Below are 24,572 nucleotides of genomic sequence, written 5' to 3' on the forward strand. Positions count from 1 at the left end.
ACTTTTTTACTAATCCAAACACCCTCTGGGATTATCGGGGACAGCAGGTACAATGACAACATAAAATATCATATCAACGATCTCAATTGAGCCTCTAACATTAGATGAATCCATTACAAAGCTGTTGTAGTTACAAATGTTGTGTATAAACAATCACCGAAGACATATATACTGAAGCTATGTCAAAATTCCTCCAAGCCCCACGTAAAATGGCTTGCACTCAAGATATATAACTAGAAATACAAATCCTACGCAAGAAGAAAATAAGGATTGAAGCTCTCCCAGATAGAGTCAACACCAGACTCGAGGACAGAAGGATTAGCAGCATCGCCAGTCATTTGTTCATGTGATTTTAATACCAACAAATATAAGTTAGCAATTAAAGGGTTTCTAAGAAATGGTTTGATGGTTCTACCTAGCTCAACGACATCAGATGAGAATCCTACAGCCTCATTGTCGCTAGACACACGGAACAAGCAGTTTGAGAGGGCATAGAAACCAAGTAAATTTGCATACAATGGCAGAAATGCATCTTTATGGTTACCCACGCCTCCTATCCAATCAATCCTATCCTGTTTCCAAACATGGTCTTCAGCAAAGGACACCAACTGATTGAAGAACCTCATTCTCCATCCATGGAAATAATTCCTGAACTTATCCTTGTCCCTCATATAGACAGTCCAAGACTTAGAACTAGGCAGTTTTTCCAGCTGGGAGCAACAAATTTGGCTAATCAACAGTTTCTCTTCATAATGATTGTCAATTTCCTTGTCAAAAACCCGCCTCACGAGATCTCCTTGGGATACTGCATAGCGTGCAGCATGCAATACCCATTGAGCAAGGCAATTGAAGTACTCAATCCAATGACCAAAAACAGAGGAGAGATGATCAAAACAGAATCTTATCACTCTATCAACTTGGGCTCGAACCAATTCAGGAGAACTGCTCTTGGATCCTTCGAAAGTAAAACACTCCTGAACATCCGACGAAAGCTGAAGTCTGATTGAGTCATCTTCATCCTCCAGAAGTTTGATGCATGTGAACCACACATCAAGTATTTGATGAGCATACAAAGTCACAGCTTCAGTTTTTTTGAAGGCTGCAGTATCCAAGGAACCATGTTGATTGGACACAAGGAAACCAATGCGCCCAGCCTGTTGTAGGAAACCAGAAGCTATCAAGGATTCTGCTGCGGCCTTTCGCATGCTTGCTGGCTCAGATGAGGAACTATGTTGTTTAATCAAGTTATTGAAAAAAACAATACAATCTTGTAGCGGACCAAAATTTTCCCCTCGGATAACTTCACTGCATTCAGCAAATTTGCTTCTTTCTTCATCAGACAGAACAGAGCTTGTGAGCAAAATTGCAATTTGCTTAACACATACACCCAAACAACAAACCACAGTTTCCTGAGTCTTCGCATGTCTTGTTTGCTGATACAAGGAAACTAATTCATTCCAAAATTGAAACACCGAGTAAAAGTCCATCTCACCAACATAATATGTTCCACTGCATTTGCCATGGCCGTGCTTTTCAAACTGCATCAAATTCCAAACGAGCAGGATCCTCAAAATGTAATATTTACATCTATGGTTCTTTTCTGTTGGCAAAATCTTCATTAATGTGGCAAGAAGGTTAGTTTTTGCCCAGGTCTGGATAACCCTAATGTCACTACCAGACAGATCATAGACCTGAACATCAGATTTAGCCGCTTTCAGAAACTTCAACAACCACTTTAATGTTGCAAGTCGAACTTCATATACTGAGTCTGCCAAGCAGCGAATCAATCTGTCCAAAATTCCATCAAAAGCATTCTCTATTTCATGTGTAGGACACAAGGTTAGATAGGAAGGATGATGTCCCAGCAACGGCACATAGATGACCTCTTCCTCATCCTTGGATGCTTGAAACAAACAACCAAAATAAGACTTAACAGCTTGTTCACGAAGTTCAGCAATGGTTGGGTCATAATATGACAGACCATAAGAAAATTCTGAATCCACACATGCTGCAGATAATTCTAAAAGCAAGTTACGAATAGGGTAGAAATGTTGATTGCTTTTGCATGCTCTAGCAATATTAAGCATTTGATCCAGAACCCGTAAGAATGCAGCATTCAGGATAGGGCAAGGGCAATGAATTGGCCTTGCAATCCATGAGCGGAGTATGAGAATTTGAAGCAATTCACCAATGATACGATCTTTCTTTGAGTTATCAGCGAGACTTCTACAATTAGTATCCAACAGAGAACTCAATTGCAATAGAATACCATGAATTAAGTTGAACATACAACCCGAGCCTTGAATTCGAGAAGGCAAGTTGGAAGAAGGAGCTGATATTACTAGGGTTTCCACACAGGGCAACTCAGAAGCAGATTCAAGAAGAACAGAAGATAATTTCTCATTTGATACTAGACTGACTAATGCTCTGGATGCAAGAACTCGAACTCGTAGATTGCTTTGGATAGAGCACCTTCTAATAAATGGCATTAAAAGAAAAGGGTCCAGTTCATCTCCTGTCTCACCAGTGACTGACGAAGGCTTAAGCCTAGACAAAAGAATCAGAATAGGGCACAAGCTTGGATGCAGATTATTTCCCAGGTTGAATTCAGAATTGGTCGAAGGTGCGGGCTGAAGCAACTCGGTTGCAACTTGAAGCTCGTTTAACAGAAATGAATGCAGTGGTGGATACCTAGGAAAAACCCAAAATGTTAACAAGTCAATAGCTTTTGAAGTAAAATTCAAATAACAGCATGACACGTGGCTAAAATAATTTCAGATAAACTTTAAATAAGGAGTTCCAAGAATTCTAGGAGCCAGGATCTCATGAAGAATTTCCAGCACTGGATTATGATTCTGATCTGCAGAGATTAGTTCTTTATACAATAAAGGCAGACAGCATGAAAAGAAATAAAAGGAAAATTTATCCAACAAACCAACAACTTTATGTTTCTCAGACAATTTTTTACGATGACATGCCTTAATTTCGCCATGTCACCCCCAGATGATGAAGAGTTCGCTAAAAAAAGGCTCAGAAAACGAATCAATTTACCTCAAGGTTATCCAATACTGAATAGACAAGGTTACCTAATATTCATAGAAACGTCCCTCACAGGTTTTTCATTCAATACGAAGCCTAAGAAATTTCTTGGAGAGGAATGATTGCATTTCTAATAGCCATTTGTGGTCTCAGCAACTATAGTAGGAAATGGAAGTGCGTTTGGCGTCCCTTTAGTTTGCTATGGTTATATTTTATAGAGGTGTCTCCGTTGGATATGCAGAGGTAGTGAGAGGCTTTGTTGTTTTCTTCATAAACCGTTCCATAATTTTGGCTTTTCAAGAATGATTAATAAAAGGCTAGAAGACAACAATAAAGTTGCTTTATCATGCATTAGCAATGACTGGTTTTTTTTTTTTTTTGGGAGGTAACATAGAGTTCTGGCAGCTTCAACAATGGTTCTTGAGCAGTCATCTAACCATTAAAATCCTTTTTTTTAATAAAAAGTTTCTGGATATAATGCACTGAACAAAATAGGCAAATTCAACACAACACATCTGATGGTCAAAATCATACCTATGAAAAAACTCGAGCCCAGTAATTGCACGCCGCGCTGATTCTCGCTTATGAACATTAAGAAATCCAATAATCCGACGAACCAATGCAGTATAGGCCAGACAAGCACTATTTCTAATCTCCCAATACGGGGAAGAGAAAGAGCGAATAGAGATAATTAAAGCCTCAGCAGAAAAACCAGATGTGTCAGTGGCCAGGTTGGTGTCATTGAATGTAGCTCTAAGAACATTAAATGCATGTACTGTAGGAATGACACCCTCATCCCTGATCTTCGATGCCTGTGAATATACATTTTCTCGGTCACAACCTTTAGAAACAAACTTGCATGTCAAACCGTTCTTGCTCTCAGTTTCATTGTTTTCAAGCAAAGACCCACTAGCCACATCTATAAGCCACCGTAATGCTTGTGGAAGGAGCTTCTTTGGTGTGCCTTCTGGCTCAGAGAGAAACAGAGCTATAAATGCTGCAGGTATTCCGGCACTTCTTCTCAATAAATCATCCACTGTTTGTGATTTGGCCACAGTTCTATGCATGAGTTGTTCCATCCAGCATTCTGTCAACCTACAAAGTCTGAAAAGGAAGACATGTTCATCATAGAAGATCAAGATACTAATTGTAATATTAATATCACGCACAATCAAAATGTTACATTACACACAACCTTTCTCAGTCGAGTCAAACACAAATTTTATTATGCACAGAATTAGCACGTGCATAACCCCAGAGTTCATTATTTGAACTCATGCAAGGGCTGAAACGCCCATTGTATACAATAGTCCATTATAATGCAGTGCCCCATGGAGTAAGTAAAGAAAATTCAAGGTAGTCAAAATCCAATCTACGTAAAAATTCATGATTGAGGCACCAAAAAAAGCTTACTTGAGGCATAGATTATGGGACCAGAGCTAAAGAAAAAGGAAAAATAAGATTTTGTCATTTGATAAGTCAGATTTGATTCACGCTACGCTGACAACAGTTTTGCAACTCTTAAAGACAATTTCTTTTATTAGTACAAGGGTGAAGATAGTTTTTAATTTCATCCTCATTAGACCGATGGGTAATAACATAAAATAGAATCATCAGGCATGATAAAAAAAATCATGTTATATACTAAATTATAAACACAAAAGATCACTGTTTATCAAATAGGAAAACAATGGACATTATTAAGATACAGAAATGACACAGCTTCCAGTAGAAACAAAGAGAAGCCATATTTTTACCTTGGGTCGTTTGAACAAAGCAAGCGGTTGCAAAGAGCTGTAAATCCTGCCCTTGTCTTGTCAATTGCACCATTGTGCTTCATTTTCAACAGTACTTCCAAAAAGTGGTTACCAATTGTTTCGAGTTGTTTCAGATCAAGCACAGCATCAGATGGAAAACTAGCAGTACCAGCAGAAGAACCCCCTTCTGATAAATCAGAAAACGTACCACTTGGCAACGGTACCTTTCTTATTATAGTCCCCAAAAGAAGGCTCACCTAAAACCAAAAATTTTTTTTAAAAAAATGCAAGAGATGGGCTATTCTTACTATTATATAAAGTTAAAAAAACATGGGTAACTATTAGTTGATCTTTTTTTTATTGGAAAAACATTAAGCAATAATTTGTAAAGACAACACCTCTGCATCATTTCTTTAAAGAAAATATCATCATCATCAATGAAATTATTAATAATTAATGCTATTTTGGAACCATGACCTATTCTTTCACTCAATAACGTTTAGACAAAATAATTTCTGGGCACCATAAATCAACAAAATTATCAATTATATGCACAACATTCAAGTTATGTACCTCTTTCATAGCAAGCCAACAACCAACCATGACAATCTGTTCTGAGGATCTAACATCCTTGGAAAGCTTTGAATCATTGCTTTCATTTTCTGATGAAGGCATGTGTTCATGCTCCTGATTTGGTATCTCCGTTAAAAGATTATCATCATCAACCATCTCATCCATATCTTCAGGCAGATACCAAGCATCCGCAGAAACCACCCATAATGCCAATGAAGTTATATTCATGACAAGCTCCAAAAGCCTTTCCAACAAATATCTCACCTCTGAGATGCTAGATAATATGACATCCGCATTCCAATCCAATTCCTCAAACGTATATCGCAAAGCAAGTAATATACCATGGACAAAGCTGTTTTGGCATGCTGAAGAAAGATCTCTTTCTCCATCTCTCACCGCAACACTCAACCAATCAATCATGGACTTCATATACAGTACCACAGGATTGTTGAAACCCGATTGATTAGTGTCGTTTGCCAATTCAGGCTTTGGGGCGAAATGAACAACATTAGATGAGACTTCAACCAGACAACCTAGCTCCAACACATACTTCCGAAAGATTAACCTCAAAGTTAGAGCTCCAGCATCACTCTCTCTTACACGTGGACTGCAAACTAATTTCTTAGCCCAGGCAATCACTTTCATCAATGTGTTATCACTTGAAATTCCAGGCAGTGGAGTTGGAAAATGGAGTAATATGCGAAAGGAACTCTCTCTCAACCTGTCCCAGCTATCAATAATAGAACCAACTAAAAGTAGAGTTGAACCGGATGAAGTGATTCCTTGATGGTATGGATAAAGACTATTTTCTGATGAAGAATAACCAAATTCCTCTCTCAATGATGGCATGATAGACCAGACATTTATCATTATCAACATGAGCTCCATGGCCATTATTTTTCTCTTATATGGGGCAGAAGGATAGCACGAGAAAAATAAGAAGCCACTCAACCACCTCATAAAGTGAAAGAGATCATCAGCCCTTTTAAGTTCCATTTCCTTATACCCATTAGAGGGATGCAATTCATTACTTTTACAATACTCAAGAGGATGCCAACTTCCTTGTTTGAATTGCCTTTCCAAGGCCGTTCTAACCCTAGAGAAGAACTTACGAAACAAGCTGCCCCACTTCATTTGGAAAGCTGTGGAGCAACACCTCATATTCAAAGGCACAGCTTCCCTCACTAAAGTTAGCTCTAAATGGGAAGGTAGACTAGAAGTTTTGGGGTTTAAAAAGAGAGACTCAGCAGCATCTACACGAAGGGACTCATCCACATGGGTCAATGCTTTTACCAGCCACTGAACAGGGATTTCAACCTTTATTCCTTTAATGCAAACAAGAGCACGACTTACTGTTCCCAGGCCAGCTTGTTTGTCAGCAACAGGATGTTCACACCAATCAATGTCCCCTTCAATCAGAGCAAGTGATCGAGATACCTTCAGCAGTGAAACCAGAACTGCAATTTTCTGTTCCAGATTCAGATCTACGTTTGCACAAGCAAGTACTGGATACAGAACCCTACTTTCATCATAGTTAGGCCCAATTGAGATGAAAGAAAGCATCGGAAATATACCATCCACATCCAACTCCAGTAAAACTGGCAGGGCATAAGTGTTCAAATTAGAGCGGAGCTTTGAGAATCCAGAAGCTAGTCCATACAGTATAGGGGGGAGACAATGTCCTCTATAAAGAGAATACCCACCCTCAATGCCATCAGAGGCCCAACACTCATCACGCAAATGTTCAAGGAAACACTTGAGAAATGATGTGGCAGCACAACAGACATCATCATCAACATATGCCTGTATTGTTTCATATAGCAGGCTTGGGCTCATGTTTAACATTGTCTTAGCTCCCAGTCTCTTAGTTAGCAATGCTAAAGGAACATATCTTCCCTTACATCGAGACCCCAGACAAAGAAGATCTGAACCAATCTTCTGCAAAAATGACCTTATTTTCTCACCACCATCTGACCAACAGAGCAATGATTGAATATCCAAGAAAAGATCAAAAATGAGATGAACTTGTTTCACTGTTTGACTTAAAGGATCTTCCAAGTTATTCCAAATAATTCTAAGTATTCGCATCCCCATGTTATCAGGAATAGGATCATAGTTTCCTGAAGGATTGGTCAGATTAGATAACATTGATGCTTTTATCTGTTGTAAACAGATTTGCATCACAGTTAAGGCGTGAAAATTGAAGTGGCTGTCAATAGGGTTCTCACAGTAGTTACATAGTTCAGGTAAAATTCCATCATATAATATAGTCATGATAGGGCATCCAGCATCTTGACGAGCCTCATAACCATTCAAAGCATTGGCTGTCACATTGTAATGAGTATTAAGCAAGTCCCTTGACACTGCTGTAAGGATTCCTCTAATCAAACAAAGTCTACTTAGCACAGAAAGATTACATATTTCTGTATAGACATCTCCCTTAAAAGGAATTTTTGCAATGGAGCTTTTAAACTCACTATTGCAATCAACATCTGAATTAGACGGACTTGAGTTAAATATACCTCGAATTATAACCAAGCCAAGCTCTTGAGAACTGATACAAACCTGCAGAGCCGCACAGAAGGCAACCCCCGCAGCCACAAAGCAATCTCTCGAAAATGCGGGAGACTTCAATATGCTCAAAATGATAGTGACAATTCCCTCCATAACATTCGACTCTTCTTGAATCAAACCGTTCTCATGGCTACTAAATTCCTTGAACTTAGATGGGAAACGTTGAAGCAAGTAATACATGCAAGACAGAGCCTCTTGGCATTGTTCCATAACAATAGGCGACGGGCGAGCCCATTCACTTGTCTCAGACACCACACTGTTCAAACTAAAAAACTATATCCCAAGCTACCAAAAGTGGAATTGAGAGAGATTAATTCTTGCAACTTGGCGCGAAAGTTTGAACAAGAGTCATGGGACAGCAATTGATTCAAGGACTCAACATATGAGTGAGGAAAACTACGGCACTGTAGGTATAGCGATGGCGGTGCTGCAGAGCCCGCCACTTCGCGGTGCTGCAGAGCCCGCCACTTCGCTGACATGCTTGAGCAAATGGCCAAGTGAGAGCAAGTTGGCTAGAGAGAAAAACCAGAAGCTCACAGTGCCAGGGAGTCCTGCAGAAATAAAGCACGAGTACCTTAAATGGTGCTTTAGAAGAAAACCACGGAGGGGTAGGATACTGGCTGCGCATGGCCCGACTTGGGAGACAAGGTGGGCAAGACAGAACAGGAGCCTCAACCTCGGGAGAGAGAGAGTCAGAACGGAACGGATACTAAGGACCTCAAAACGGCCGCATTTTTGGTGTAGCCCACGACCCAACGTTGGCGCCTGCGGGGACACTTTAGCGCCAGAAAATGGCACAGCCAGGTATGGGCTTTCCATGGGCCTAAAGCCCACGACTGCAAAATTTCTTGTTTCGGTTTTGTGAATCTGTGATATTGACATCTCTCCCGGTCGGGTTTTTGTACATAATATTCATATTTATTAAGCGGGCGTTGAAGAAAATCTGAAGCCTTTTTTCTTCGGTGATAGAAAATTTGAAGCCTTTTAGCAACGTAATACCTGGGATTAAACTTAGTCTATATAAAATTTCATACTGAGAGAAATATTTGAGCCCGACTACATTAAATGAAAAAATTCATGGGATCCGATCAAAGGATAAAAACGGAAACAATGAAAAATTGCACAACTTTATTATGGTGAAAATTAAGGAAAAAAATTCCCGTTAAAAATTTTATTGACAATAAGGGTGTGATAATTTTTTTTTTCTGCACAAAAAGTATGAAAACTTTGCAAATTTTGTACTACTCACTACTCGGTATTCATCCGTTAGGGTAAATCATGACAATAGAACGTTAGCCGCCCCAAATGAAATACTGCTTGCTGCGTCAGGGATTTGCTTTTAAATTACCTCATTCATGTATTGTCAAATAACATCTTCAGAACCCTTTATATGCAGATTTAAGGCGTGATTAACAACTTTTATTAGCTAATAAGCTAATAAATCTAATATTTCGACAATTTCAACGAACCGGGACGATTAGACCGCGCAGCACTGTTGTAATTTCTGTGAAGACCGCATCCTTTGGGCTCATTTGCTTGGCAACGGATAAGGGACAGGCTGCTTGGGCCGGACACTGGGTTAATGGACTGGGTTCCATAATCTACAATATAAAACTTATTTAACTAATTTAATTAGATGAAAAAATTAGATAAGTTAGTTAATTATAACAAATATGACATATTCTTCTTAAAATATCATAATCATCTTTCTTAATATCATTCATTCTCTCCTACTTGATTATGGTTGAGGGAATATCTACGTGGGTAATTTAGAAAAATTGATAAATATAAAAATGCATATTACATTTAAAACTAAAATTAATTTAACAATTAAGTCTATATTAAAGAATGGAGGAGTACTTTGAAAGATTAGAACTTATACTTCGTAAGGCTATAATGTTGTTCTATCAATGTTACAGGCAAGTTTCTATTTTTGTGCAGTCATGCTTGCTTGCTCGGGTGAAAAAGATAGTGGTGAATACGGGCAGCGTCCAAGATTCAATTTTTTGTAAAAGAACATATATTTTTATCAGTGAATAATGATAAGTTCAAATACGGAAAAGGCATACTAATGGTTTTGAATTAAGTAATCGCGTTTCATGCTATGATTGTGTTTTGGATTTGATTTTTCCCTCAGCTGAAAGGCGAGTTTAAAGTTTGCTGTGACTGTGAAGAGGCAGGCATGGCAAGCCCATAATCATTCATGTGAAGAATTCCACATGTCAAAAGCAACCTGCTTTGTTACCCCTCATCATTCGCAGTCATACAAGTTCCTTTTTCGGCCGCAGCTCCCCCAAAATCATAGGCTAACTTATGAAGTAGGATCACAGGAAGGTGCGTGTTTGTGAGAATCATTGGGATAATGATGGTCTCACGGTCCCATCAAAGCCCGAGCCGCCTGACCTATTGGCTATGGCTATGCCATGCTGCATTATGGAGCTTTGGGGTATGTGGGTCAAAATCGCAGTGCGATCTTCATCAACTCACTGCTTTTACAGTTTAAAAGCCTCATCATATCAATAATACGTGATCTCGCTGTTGATTATATATCCTTTTAAGGAGATGAAAGCACCGATTCGATGTTAATGCAAAGCAACTATTTTATAAAAGGGAAAGAACAGAGTGGGTTACGTGGGATGCGAGCTCAGAAGCGATATGGGCTACGAAATGTGTGGATTGCCGGTTAAAAACGGCACAGCCAACCTAAGAAGTAGGAGTCAACAGTCTAAAAAGTGGTCCTTATCTTAGGACTCTGCGTCCATTTGCTCAGACTCGTCAATTAACTATTGGTTTAGGATATTATTTATCAATCATAAAATATATGAGGACGCACTTGAATAGTGGCTAGGGAGTGTTGTGGGACAATAAATGAAAACAATAGTGATGCGCAGAAGCATATCACATGCTGCATTATCTGTGGAGCTTGTACGTAATATACGCACTACAGTTCCATTAGTTAACCAAAATGGATCTCCTGTCCCCAAAAGACCATACAGCGCAGTCCATGCCGCTCGGTTTCATCACTTTCTTCGTATTTTCCCTCGGCCTTTTGTGACCTGTATTGTTTTTTTTCCCTTCATCACATTAAGTTATTCACTAGGTCGTATTATTATAAGTACGAATTTAAACTATATTACTCTGCAACTTCAGAGTGGAATGAGCTCATGAACATGGACGGGTCCTCGCCGGAAAAGGATATTTGACTGCTGAAGGATTAGCCGGCAAGTTTCCCATTCTTTACGACCTGTATTTCAGTGGCATTCAGTGTAAAGCAGCTCGCTAATTATGGATTATTTCATAATCACTTTTTTAAAGATTAAGTTACTAATTGGGCGCCCGCGGTTTGCCGGCTCAATGATCCAAGTTCCAACCCGTTCCTAGTTTCGTAGGCCTAGAAAAACGCGAGAGAATATTTCTTTCCGCTTTATAGTCTATACATACAAGAACATTGGTATACTTTTTTTGACCGGCAAGAACAAAGGTATACTTAATATATGATTTCAACTATTTGTTACTGAATAGTGAAATCTCTAATTGAATCAGTAATGACTAATGAGTACGCGTGAGTGCTCTAATGATTTGGACACAGAATTTTACCCCAAATTATATGCAATTCTTCAAGAGCACATTTATTTTGCTCCTGGCGCAACCCTTTTTTTTTGGGTTGGCAGACGAGAGCGCAGAGAGTAAGCCCAGGAGAAATGAATCGCTGAACATGTCTTCGAGGACGAAGCATTTGTTGGGTCTATTGGCCCAGATCCAATGTAACGGAGGAGAAGTCCAGGTCAGAAACGACTTTAACTGTTGGTTTTGCTTTTCGGGGGAGAGCAACACAAGAGCTGAGGGTGACGGAGAAGAGCGGAAGAGAAGTGATGTGATTGTGACCTGAAAATATGAAGGAAGGAATGTTTTGGTAAGGAGGGAAGATGACAAACGGTGTGGTTCTAAAGAGGTGATGGTGACAGAGAGGACATTTACTTTTATTGTCAAGGTGTGAGTGTTATAGATACAGTATTATAGGATCATAGGATCCAAGCGTGTCACTTGATTTTGCCTCCCTAACTACTCCCAACTTCTAACACCTAACATGGCTACTTCAACTAGTAAGCTTTTTATATTACTACTAAATTTCAGCTTAAACGAGCTAGTGATGGTTAATCATGCATGTCTATTCAAATAAATAAAACTAGCACATTCTATCACCCCTGACATTGTTTTCACCTTTTTCCCTTAATATAGCAAACAATGTTGGTATAACTTTTTTTATTTTTTTTAAACTAATTAATTAAACCTTACATTAAGAATGTGATTTAGTGTTTTAGCCGCATGTTCAGAAGTAGACTGAATTCCGTTGGCAAAAAAAAAAGAACATAAATGGCCGCGGGTAACAAAACGGGATTTTTCGTGAAAAGCAAAATATTCGCTGGTTTTGGTTTATAACGGAAACTGGGGTGGAAACGACATTTTTAACTGCTTACCCAAAGAGTCAGAACACAACAGTGATAGAACTGGCAACACCGTATTATTGGCACGGATTTACGCGTAAGTAACGAAGGGTAAATGTCCCTTTTCCTTAAGAAATTATGCAACTCATTTACTGTTATCATTGGTATAACCATCCAGTCTAAATATCATATAAAAAATTTAATAAGCTTACTATTTGCAGGTCTTAAACAATATATGACTTGTTTTAAAGTCCAGCTGCCGTGCATGCCCATGCTAATTTTAAACAAATTTGTTGTGTTAAAAAGATTCGAATTGGATGATTGGATCGCGAGGAAAAGCTGATCCTATTGATGGGCATTCGACTGCTCATAAACAAGCGGCTTGGCGCTGGAAAATGGAAATGATTGTCTCCCTCTTCTGAATGGCTGTGATGATCATTTAGGGAAAGCAGCATCTTTGTATTTCCATTACTGGGACCACCCCACAGCTATGTATAGAGTATTTTTTATTTATCTTAATTTTTTAATAAATTTTAAAACTTGTGATTTAAATTCGAAACTTCAATAGAAGACCAGCCGTGCTAGAAAAGGGGACTAAAAAAAAAGGGAGCTCAACGCTTTGATGCATTAACACATGTGTTTTTCTGGTTTCTGTTTGTCTGTACGTGGCCAGATAATATGGCACTAGGTTTGGAATACATCTCTATCAGAGTTAGAGAACTCCAATTGGAAGACCTCCTTTGAAAGGAAGGAAAGGATATATATTTAACCAAAAAAAGAGGCAGTGATTGTTATTGGATAAGGTCAGACTAGGAAACTGAACATCCAGTTTGATAAACTTATGAAAAGGGAAGAGATTAATGTTAGTCTGCAGTAAATTAAAGCAGTGATCACTGGGACTAGTCAGCATTCAAAACTGTGATTACATGCCTAATCACCCGCACTGCACTTCAGCCACTCGATGCTTCAAGCCCTTTTTTGGTTTACCGTGCACAACGAACTATGGGGAAAGATCATGAATTTGATTATTAATCTTGCCAATATTTCAAAATCACAAGGCAAAAATATTACTGCTTCACTTGATAAGATCATGTTATTTGCGTGTTTTTTTAAAAAATGAAAATAGCTGCACAGGGAATATAATTAAGGGTGTGTTTGGATGAAACCAAACTATGGTTTGGAGAATAGCTTATGGGGAGAATAGATTTTGAGAAGAATATATTTTGTGAAAAATTGATTTCGATAAGTGAAAGTGTTTGGATTGTTGTTATCAGAAGTACTTTTTATATATACAAATTATTAAAAAAGACATAAATTAATATGATAATTACATAAAAGATGGATTTTATGATATATTTTAATTTGAAGGAATAAAATTGTTAATAATATATTTTTTTATCAACATAATTAATAATACATAAGATAATATAATTAATAAATAATTAATATGTGTATATATATTTATAAGATATAAGATTAATATGTTTATAAAAAATTAATTGAGTGATGTTAAAGCCATATTATTGTTGAGATCTACTCTGACAGGCACAATCATACTCTCCAATTTGAACCAGAAGTAGAATGAATTCACTTCTCCTGAAACCATGGTTTTGGGTTCCAAAACCATGGTTTCAGATTATGGCATTAAAATTAATGCTGTTTGGGTGACATTCCACCCAAACCATGGTTTTGGGAATTATCCAAACAGGAACTAAATCAATATTTCAATAACACGCATGCACAGTGGATATAAAAATGGTTAACTATTCACGGCATTTACAGAGCATAGTATGATTTGTGAATAAAATATGATTTCCCTTACCTTTTATTGGTTATATTGATGTTGGTATTATTATCACCATTACTATTATTATTGTTATCAAACAATAATGAACGGCGTGACACTTCAAAAATATCTAACAAGTTCTCTCAAAGCCCCTGATTTGCGTCAAGGCCTTGAATAATGGCCAGGCTGCCTAATTCTTTTTGTTGTTTGGCTTTTTTGTGCATCTCAACTCTGGTTTCTTCTTATATTGCCAAGTCTATTTTGAATGAAATTCTTTCTCTCGCTCAAAAAATAAAAAAAAATGCAACAACTTTTTCGTCCGAAGAAATAATGCGTTGTAACTACTAACACAGTAAAACGACTTTTCCCCCTCAGATTCCAGTGTTATAATAAATAGTTTGTTCAAAGAAATGTACTAATTCGTCAGAACAAAATTCAGGGGTTTCATATTTCGATTTTTTGCACGTGAAAAAGCAGTTAAATTGACGGGGGAAAATAATGACAAACAAAAGCTTAATGAAATCGTTGGTTTTTGCATCTTCAAATTTTTTGACCGGCTCCTTGTAAGAGTAAGAAAACTCAAATTAATATACAGTAATTTTTATATAACATGAATTTCACTCCGATATATTCTTGTCCGGAGTGACTATATATAAACGACGCTTGAATATTTTAGGGATAATACTGTGTTCGTTATGATTGAAGGACAGATGAACACCACGAAATGATATGCATGATTGTTGGTTGATGTGTCATGTCCTGCTGCGATACAAATCACATGCAATTGCATCTCAATTGCAATCAACGCCAATTCTATTGTTAACCCTTCCCAGCAGTACTTCCGCCCAATAATTAACAGAGCAAAATGTTATTTTCATTAAACAAATGAACCAAATTAAAGGGTTAATATAATTTTTTATCTCTTAAGTTTGTCCTCATTTTGGTTCTGGTCTCTCAAATTTCAAACAACAGGTTTTGGTCCCTCTAGAGATAAAATAGTTCGATTTTTTATTGGATTATAGAGACGAATGTTTTAAATGAAAAAAAAAATTGATGGACCAAAACCTATGATCTAAAATTTGAGGAACTAAAATCAAATTGAAGGCAAATTTGAGGGACCAAAATTTATATTAATATCAAATTAAAACATAAGCTAATGTCTCCTTTCGGTTATAAGATGAGAGCTCAACATTTTACATCATCCAATATACTACTTCTGTTTTGTAATATAAAAATTAGTTTGACTCTTAATTTAGTTTTAAATATAAGATTCCAATTCATTTTGTCTCTTATATTTATTTATTTTTGTACAAAGTAGTTCTTGTAGTAATTGCATATGTTAAATATTTTATCAAATGTTAAAGTTAATACATTTAATTGGTAAAGGTATTTTTAAAAAGACAACACCTATTTATTATAAATAACTAACTTAATAAATTTTTTTGACTTATTCAAATTAGTTTATTAATTTTTATATTAATGAAGGGAGGAGGTAGTATAATAGTCACGGCCTCTAAGGAAAACATTTACCTTTCTCATTCGTTGCAAATCTGGGGACACAGAAGGGGCATGCGTGTCAACAAGAAATTGGGAAAAAAAAAGAAAAAAAGCGCGCTTTCTGTCTTTGCGTTCCTTTTTTCTGAACAGGTAACAAAAGCAATAATCTCTTTCAGTCACCACCACGAACATCTTTCCGAGAGCAACACCATTCCCCAGTGATTTCCCCAAAGCCATTGACCGCCTCGTCATTTTCTTATCCTGATTCTCTTCCTCCCCGGCTTTCAAATCCTATCATGCAGTATGCACCTATAATTATATCGATATCAATAATGCAATAAATAATCAATACAGTAGAGTACATTTTCAAAAGCACAAAACCCCACAACGCTGTTAACCAGGTTCCCCTTTTTTCACCTCACCTTGAGGCTGATCAGATGCTGTAATTCACAACCACAGTAAAAGCATTATTAAATCATACCCATCTGGCAATCCCTCTTTCAAAACTCATGCTTCTTCTCACTTCATTTGACCACTGGTTCAACAACACACTCTCCCTCATCTCTATATATGCTCTGCCTCTCTGCTTTGATATCCCGCAAAGGAAGTTGCTTATAGCGAAGTCTCGGGCTTAAAAGACATTGACAGTTCCTCGCAACAGAGGAAAGAGAAAGGGGCTTCTCTAGATCCCTTTTCTTCAATGCCCATAAAAAGTTATTGGCGCCTTATTGACTTCCTCGCTCTGCCCAGATCTCCTTGTTAATGGCATTGAGCCACGAGTAGGAGTTACAGACCCTCTACTGCTCACTTTGGAAGCTTGTATTTGTGAGGTTGGTGATGGCCGAGGCTACAGAGTCTAAAGCGTTGCCCGAGGCTGAGAAGAAGAAGCAGCAGAGTTTGCCATTTTACCAGCTCTTCTCTTTTGCAGACAAGTATGACTGGCTGCTCATGATCTCTGGGAGCTTAGGAGCAGTTGTTCATGGCTCATCTATGCCTGTTTTCTTCCTTCTTTTTGGTGAGATGGTCAATGGGTTTGGCAAAAACCAGATGGATTTGAAGAAACTGACTGAAGAAGTATCGCAGGTTCGAAATTTCCCAAGCTTCAATCTCTAGAAACAAATTTCTCTCAGATCTTGGATCTAATAATTTCTCTGCTTTCTTTCTGCTGAACAGTATGCTCTGTATTTTGTGTACCTTGGCCTCGTCGTTTGCATATCATCCTATGCAGGTATGCCATTCATGTTTCATTTTTCAGTATTGATTTATTCATCTCCTTGGATTTTCTTGTTAGGCCATAGCTGGACCTTGTAGACAGCTCGCATCGAACTGATGGGTGTGAGCTGAGGCCCTTTCATTCTTTCACTTGTTAATATCAACACTTCGATTTTTCCTGCTTAAGCTGCATATCTATCATTTTATTATGATTAATGGCTGTGGCGGAGCACGTAGTTCCGTCCTAAATGAATTGCCCTGCTCAAAAATTATGGAAAAAGTTTGGACCTTTTTGACATCCAAATAATGGACTATCTTCTACCAGAAATTGCATGCTGGATGTATACCGGGGAGAGACAAGTGAGCACGCTGAGAAAGAAGTACTTGGAGGCGGTGCTGAAACAGGACGTTGGTTTCTTTGACACGGATGCAAGAACAGGGGATATTGTTTTTAGTGTATCCACTGACACTCTGCTTGTTCAAGATGCTATTAGCGAGAAGGTTCCATAAATTTACCACCTTCCTCTTCATAGATTTTTTCCTGTTTCTGTTTTCCTCTACCGTTTGGGTTAAAAGTCAGAACCCAAAATCAAAATATGCTCTCTCCTGGGTAGTTGGTTACCCATAAAAAGCGGGACCCATATTATGCACTCCCACATGCCTTCAGTGTTAGGCTAGCACAGGAAGGCGCACGTTAGTTGCCATGGTTTAATGTGCGCCGGCGATGTAAATCGTGGCTACAGGTTACAGATGACTGAATTTTTTCATAGTTCTGTTTTACTCTTTTTCCTTATTATTATTATTATTTTTTTGGGTTTAATATGTCTAAGAGGGAATGTGCAGGTGGGAAACTTCATACATTATCTGTCAACATTCCTGGCGGGTCTGGTGGTTGGTTTTGTGTCAGCATGGAAGCTAGCTCTTCTAAGTGTTGCAGTGATACCGGGCATTGCTTTCGCCGGCGGGTTGTATGCTTATACCCTCACAGGCCTTACCTCAAAGAGTCGCGAATCCTATGCGAATGCTGGAATAATCGCTGAGCAGGTTAGGACTTTGTTCCTTTAATCGACAAACTCATTGGAAAAGCCTTTTCGAGTCTCTTCTGTGTTGTTCCATTTCTTCTTTCTTTGTCTTTCGAGATGATTTTTACCTGGAAAATATGGCTTTTTATTGTTACTCTAAGACAAAGGTACATACAGTGCTTTCATATACATAATCAGTAATCGTGGGTTGATGCCCCAAAAAAAAAGGTTGACAAATCTCTATATCTGTCAATCTGTACATGTGCAGGCAATTGCTCAAGTTCGAACTGTGTACTCGTATGTTGGTGAGAGCAAGGCCTTGAATTCTTATTCTGATTTGATACAAAACACACTGAAGCTCGGATACAAGGCCGGAATGGCTAAAGGTTTAGGCTTGGGATGTACGTATGGGATTGCTTGCATGTCATGGGCATTAGTGTTTTGGTATGCTGGAGTTTTCATCAGGAACGGCCAAACTGATGGAGGAAAGGCATTTACTGCTATTTTCTCCGCCATTGTTGGTGGCATGTAAGACCCCCACATGACTGAGTTTAGTGACTTATAAATTTATTTGGATCGGAAGTAGTCATCTAGTAATTATAATGTAAAAATATTTGCCTCGCGCAGGAGTTTGGGACAGTCATTTTCAAATTTAGGGGCATTTGGTAAAGGCAAAGCAGCGGGATACAAATTGATGGAAATCATTAAGCAGAAACCCACCATAGTCGAAGACCTATGTGAGGGGAAGTGTTTGTCTGAGATTAATGGCAATATTGAACTCAAGGATGTAAGTTTCAGCTATCCATCAAGGCCAGATGTACTCATCTTCCGCAATTTCTCAATCTTTTTTCCTGCCGGCAAAACTGTCGCGGTTGTTGGGGGTAGTGGATCGGGGAAAAGCACCGTTGTTTCCTTGATAGAAAGGTTCTACGATCCTAATGAAGGTAACGAAACATGCAATTCTTGCTTAAAGATTTCGAGTTTTTCTCCTGAATGAATTTACTGCTGACATTTTTCTTTAAAATGGCTATGCAGGGCAAGTCTTACTGGATAACGTAGACATCAAGACATTACAATTAAAATGGTTACGAGATCAAATTGGTCTGGTGAATCAAGAACCCGCATTATTTGCAACCACCATACTTGAGAATATACTCTACGGAAAACCTGATGCAACCATGGCTGAAGTAGAAGCGGCTGCCTCTGCTGCAAATGCTCATAGCTTTATTTCGTTGCTTCCTAATGGGTATAACACTCAGGTGGGTATATATAAACCATTATCATTACTCAGACTGAGCATCGTACGCTTGCCGACGGTATAAATCAATTCTGTGTTATGCACAACAGGTGGGAGAGCGAGGAGTCCAGTTGTCTGGAGGTCAAAAACAGAGAATTGCCATTGCTAGAGCTATGCTGAAAAACCCCAAGATACTTCTTTTGGATGAAGCAACTAGTGCTCTTGACGCTGGTTCTGAAAGCATTGTTCAAGAAGCACTAGATCGCCTTATGGTTGGTCGTACAACTGTAGTAGTGGCCCATCGTTTATCCACCGTCAGGAATGTTGACAGGATCGCAGTTATACAGCAAGGGCAGGTTGTGGAGACAGGAACTCATGAAGAGCTGATTGCCAAGCCTGGGACGTACGCTTCGCTAATACGGTTCCAAGAAATGGTTGGAAATAGAGACTTCTCCAACCCATCAACTCGCCGGACGCGTTCATCGCGACTGAGCCATTCGCTTTCAACCAAGTCTTTAAGCCTCCGGTCTGGAAGCTTGAGGAACCTCAGTTACCAATACAGCACAGGGGCGGATGGTCGCATTGAGATGATATCAAATGCTGAAACAGACAGGAAGAATCCAGCTCCTGATGGATACTTCTTCCGTTTACTCAAGTTAAATGCTCCTGAATGGCCTTACTCATTTATGGGAGCCGTGGGATCTATCCTCTCTGGGTTTATTGGCCCGACTTTTGCCATTGTTATGAGCAATATGATCGAGGTGTTTTACTATAGAAATTATGCGTCCATGGAGAGGAAGACCAAGGAGTACGTCTTCATCTACATTGGAGCTGGTCTTTATGCCGTTGGTGCATATTTGATACAGCATTACTTCTTCAGTATTATGGGTGAAAATCTCACTACAAGGGTTCGAAGAATGATGCTTGCCGGTATGATTTAATCTCTTTGCTGATGGATCTAATTCTTTATAACATATCTCCTCGATATTCTGCTTTAAACGTGCTTGACAATTTTTGTGTGTGTGTGTGTGTGTGTGTTTTTTTTTTCAATTGCCAGCAATTTTAAGGAATGAAGTAGGATGGTTCGATGAAGAGGAGCACAATTCAAGCTTAGTTGCAGCTCGCCTTGCCACTGATGCTGCTGCTGTGAAGTCTGCTATTGCTGAGAGGATCTCAGTGATTCTGCAGAACATGACATCTCTTCTCACTTCTTTCATAGTTGCTTTCATTGTGGAATGGAGAGTTTCCCTGCTCATCCTGGGAACCTTCCCCCTGCTCGTTCTAGCTAACTTTGCTCAGGTAAAACTCAGTGACCCCATATTTCATTTAATTTCTTAATACCGTTTTGTTAACGGCTCATTCGAGATTTGTCGGACGGAAATAAAACTTGGGATAACACCCTAGCCACCGGGTTATTTTTTTTGGAGATTCTTACTAGGGTCAGTCTGTCAGATACCTACACTGGCTTTTCCTCTCAGAATATAACTTTATGAACAAACTGGCATGAAACGACAAGCAATAAGGTACTCTGACCATTGTTGAACAGCGCACATGCTTCCCTCCCGTCGAGTCACTAGCGCATTAACTCTTAGGAAATTCGTCATTATATTATAATAATAGCAAGTTCATAAATAAAATAACAGTGGAAGTTTATTATCTCATGTATATATAATATATTCCCCTTATGCATCAATTTCAATGCCACTGAAACTAGTGTTTCTGATCCTCTTTTCCAGTGCCCCTCAGTTGGTTTTTACCACATCTTTTTCCATTGCTAGCCCCCCTGACCTCTCATTAAATTGTGAACAATAGAAATCCGAGTCTAGTTCTGATCTTATCATAAGTAATATGATATTATTTCGTCTCTTTTCTTGGCATGATATTTTATGATCTTTTGTTGTGTTTGTCAGGGGTGACAGTCACAATGAATCTTACTAGCCTGCGCCTGGGTGTGCAGTACCCCCTCACGCCCTTTTTTTTTTTGTTCTTCATTTTCTGCGCATGTCCTTCTTTTCCTTTACCTTCCCCTTCTGGCTCAGGATTTGAATCATATTGGGTTCCTGAGAATGGGGTTCGTTTTCGAACCACAGTACAAAGCATTCAAACAAGTTCTGAAACCACTGATGATTTGTCCGGCAACGGACAGTGTTCTAAATTTGCGCGTGCCTCAAGAACAGTGCAATAAATAGATTGATTGGTCAAGGATGTACCTTATCAATTTCCATCTATCAATGTCTGTTTTAAAAAGAAAAATTATTCTTGTAAATGTAGGTGCCTGTGTCCATGTTAGATGAAATCATCTGCCGTGGGCCGTGGCCAAGGCCTCTTACCCTTTTTAGTCCTTTCTGCTTCATTTTTTGTGGGTCCCCTTTGCCTGGATTCTTTTTCACCATATTATTATGTTTACAGGGCAATAATTGTTGGCGCGTCACCAAATTTTTTTTTTTTTTTCAACGTGGCAAAAGCTAATCCCACAAAATTGCCAAGTTACCGTTATCGGAGGACTTGCAGTTATTAAACTCACCCAATCTGGATCCCATGCCTACTACCAACGAACATTTTCTTTTATTGCTCCAATATATTTATAGTGATTTAGATAGATGAAAATTAAATAAAATATATATTAATTTCTCTGGTGGGGAATGTTATCATTTTACGATGACTCGATTACATATTTTTTCTTAGATAATTGTGGAGTGCTAAGAGTGAATTTTTCTATCGTTGAATTCCACAGCAACTCTCTCTAAAAGGGTTTGCTGGAGACACAGCCAAGGCTCATGCAAAGACGAGTATGATTGCCGGAGAGGGAGTCAGTAATATCAGGACGGTCTCTGCATTCAATGCTCAGAACAAGATCATATCTTTATTCTGCTACGAGCTTCGTGTCCCACAACGCCGCAGTTTACGCCGGAGCCAAACCGCTGGCCTCCTGTTTGGCCTCTCCCAGCTTGCCCTTTATGCCTCTGAAGCTCTCATCCTGTGGTACGGCGCGCATCTGGTAAGCAAAGGCATGTCGACCTTCTCAAAGGTCATTAAAGTTTTCGTGGTCCTAGTCATCACAGCCAATTCCGTCGCAGAAACCGTTAGCCTCGCTCCTGAAATAATCAGAGGCGGTGAAGCTGTTGGTTCTGTCATCTCTATTCTCGATCGTCAAACTAGGATCGACCCGGACGATCCCGATGCTGAGCCAGTTGAGTCCATTCGTGGGGAGATTGAGCTAAGACACGTCGATTTTGCGTACCCATCACGACCTGATGTGATGGTGTTTAAAGATCTTAATCTTAGAATCCGTGCAGGGCAGAGCCAGGCTCTGGTGGGAGCCAGTGGGTCAGGCAAGAGTTCTGTCATTGCATTGATCGAGCGTTTCTATGATCCCATAGCCGGAAAAGTCATGGTTGATGGAAAAGACATTAAACGATTGAACTTGAAGTCCTTAAGGCTCAAGATTGGCTTAGTGCAACAAGAGCCTGCTCTGTTTGCAGCAAGCATTCTCGACAACATAGCTTACGGCAAGGAAGGAGTAACAGAAGCAGAAGTAATCGAAGCTGCTCGTGCAGCCAATGTTCATTCGTTTGTTAGTAGTTTGCCTGAGGGATACAAGACTCCCGTTGGTGAGAGAGGGGTTCAGTTATCTGGTGGGCAAAAGCAGAGGATAGCCATTGCGAGGGCAGTTCTTAAGGACCCTACAATACTTCTGCTAGACGAGGCCACGAGTGCACTTGATGCTGAATCAGAGTGTGTCCTGCAAGAAGCATTAGAGAGGCTGATGAGAGGTCGAACCACCGTACTCGTGGCTCATCGCTTATCAACCATTAGAGGGGTTGACAGTATTGGAGTGGTGCAAGATGGGCGAATTGTGGAGCAGGGAAGCCATGGAGAACTTGTGAGCAGACCAGAGGGTGCATATTCTAGACTCTTGCAGCTACAAAATCATCATATGTGAGGAGAGTTTTGGGTCCCAATAAAGTCATTATCCCTTGTGCTTTCGTTTTCTTTTAGATGTAGATATTATGTGAGATATTGGGCTTTGTACTATGTACCTAAAGGACAAGTCTTCTATTTCCAATGGAGTAGCAGCCAGCAAGTATTATATAATCGATTACAAACAGAGCATAGAAGTTATCAAATTTTTTTTTAAGCTGCTTGAGCCATTCTTATGTCCCCCTATTGCTTGCCATGATGCGTCCCTGAGGAGTCAGGACTGCCTTTCCGGCCTTTTTGCTTTGCATGTGTATTTTATTCTGAGCATTTCCAGTCAAAACATCAAACTCATGAGGATGGCTTGGCCAAGTTCGGTTTTATTCTTGGATTGTTCTGATTAAATGAATTTTATTTCAATTTACGTCATTCCACATATTATGCAGAGTATCGCCGCATGATTTACATACGCTAATCATTTTTTTCTTTTTAATAATTTTTCCCTAGTGAACTGCACATTAACCAATGAATTTCGGTATATTAACCAAGGGATTCCTCTCTTTTCAACTACTGAACTTGAAGTTATCAGTGGGGTCGAGTTAAATTTTGATTCCCAGCAACAAGATAAGCATCACCGATGTTCTAACGAGAGTCTAAGAAGTACCAAGTTTGGTATGGGCGCAAAAATTTCAGTATCTCGAGCAAGAAGTTTAATATTTTGCGGTGAGTTTCTTCACATTTTCAGTTCATAGCTCCGTTGGTTTAGGGGAAATCTTAATAGGGGAAAACAGTGAAAATGGATAGATAGAGACTTACAGAGAACCTTTTGCACCAATTGATGCTTTGTACTTTCCTCATAGAGGGAATAGTAATTAAGAACAGTTCTATCTTCTAGGTTAAAAAGTTAAAATAGATCAACTATTTTGACTCAAATGGCGAACCCGTTTGACAAAATGAATTTGAGATAATGGCTAACTTATTTAATTCGTAGCCCGTAATTTAATTTAAATTCATAAATTGATAGTTGTATTTGAATATAAGCACAACTTTTTTGTGGAGGGCCCCTCGGAGGGCAGAGGCTCCTTTTAACAATTAGGAGACATAATCAGTGAAGGCGATGGTCGGAATTATTGTTAAAAGCAAGGGATGGACATAACCTTATTTTATATGTTCTTTGAAAGCTTCGGACTGACCCACTTGGCTCAGCAGGTTTTCTCTTCTCTGCCTTCCTTTTCTTCTTTATATGGGGAACCTTTTTAATCATCACAATTAACAGATCTCACTTAACAGAGTGGAACTCTATCTCCCCTCCCCCCCCCGGGGCGGTGTTTTTGTGGGGGAACAAGTATGGCCCATTTCTCACACAAGCTCCTTTATCTCAGATTGATCTGATTTTCTTGTTTTCTTTACTGAAATGGATGCTGCATATCCATGTGTGTACTTCATCTGCCCCAAAAGAAAACAGAGAAAGGTCACGAGGGCTTGGCCCCTCTGGGTTTTTGCAGTTCCGAT

General features: G+C 39.1%; 2 protein-coding genes across 2 annotated transcripts; one reads left to right on the forward strand and one right to left on the reverse strand.

The window, feature by feature from the left end:
• Nucleotides 1-66: 66 nt before the first annotated feature.
• Nucleotides 67-8,237, reverse strand: LOC114736797 (thyroid adenoma-associated protein homolog). Its single transcript, XM_028924667.1, has 4 exons — nt 5,370-8,237; nt 4,797-5,053; nt 3,574-4,143; nt 67-2,691 (listed from the first exon to the last, which is right to left on the reverse strand). The coding sequence occupies exons 1-4, from the start codon at nt 8,151-8,153 to the stop codon at nt 249-251; spliced, it is 6,054 nt and encodes a 2,017-aa protein (XP_028780500.1). The 5' UTR covers nt 8,154-8,237; the 3' UTR covers nt 67-248.
• Nucleotides 8,238-16,114: 7,877 nt separating this feature from the next.
• On the forward strand, nt 16,115-23,280 carry LOC114736816 (ABC transporter B family member 19). The gene is made up of 10 exons (XM_028924691.1): nt 16,115-16,754; nt 16,845-16,899; nt 17,209-17,384; nt 17,727-17,927; nt 18,174-18,433; nt 18,533-18,849; nt 18,941-19,164; nt 19,253-20,072; nt 20,200-20,441; nt 21,877-23,280. Exons 1-10 carry the CDS (start codon nt 16,509-16,511, stop codon nt 23,083-23,085), a joined length of 3,750 nt encoding a protein of 1,249 aa, XP_028780524.1. The 5' UTR covers nt 16,115-16,508; the 3' UTR covers nt 23,086-23,280.
• The last annotated feature ends 1,292 nt before the right edge of the window (nt 23,281-24,572 follow it).

This window comes from Neltuma alba, unplaced genomic scaffold (genome assembly GCF_004799145.2).
Source record: "Neltuma alba isolate B1F8T4 unplaced genomic scaffold, ASM479914v2 tig00013372_pilon, whole genome shotgun sequence".
Classification (NCBI taxonomy): Eukaryota; Viridiplantae; Streptophyta; class Magnoliopsida; order Fabales; family Fabaceae; genus Neltuma; species Neltuma alba.

What these genes read in the sequence shown, in the direction of transcription:
- LOC114736797 (XM_028924667.1), bottom strand. Translation starts at nt 8,153, where the DNA reads ATGGAACAATGCCAAGAGGCTCTGTCTTGCATGTATTACTTGCTTCAA. An exon ending in CTTTGTTCAAACGACCCAAG is followed by an intron (nt 4,144 to 4,796) that starts GTAAAAATATGG and finishes CTTCCTTTTCAG; the next exon opens with ACTTTGTAGGTTGACAGAAT. An exon ending in GGGCTCGAGTTTTTTCATAG is followed by an intron (nt 2,692 to 3,573) that starts GTATGATTTTGA and finishes GGTTTTTCCTAG; the next exon opens with GTATCCACCACTGCATTCAT.
- LOC114736816 (XM_028924691.1), top strand. Translation starts at nt 16,509, where the DNA reads ATGGCCGAGGCTACAGAGTCTAAAGCGTTGCCCGAGGCTGAGAAGAAG. An exon ending in TCCGCCATTGTTGGTGGCAT is followed by an intron (nt 18,434 to 18,532) that starts GTAAGACCCCCA and finishes TGCCTCGCGCAG; the next exon opens with GAGTTTGGGACAGTCATTTT. An exon ending in TTCTAGCTAACTTTGCTCAG is followed by an intron (nt 20,442 to 21,876) that starts GTAAAACTCAGT and finishes TGAATTCCACAG; the next exon opens with CAACTCTCTCTAAAAGGGTT.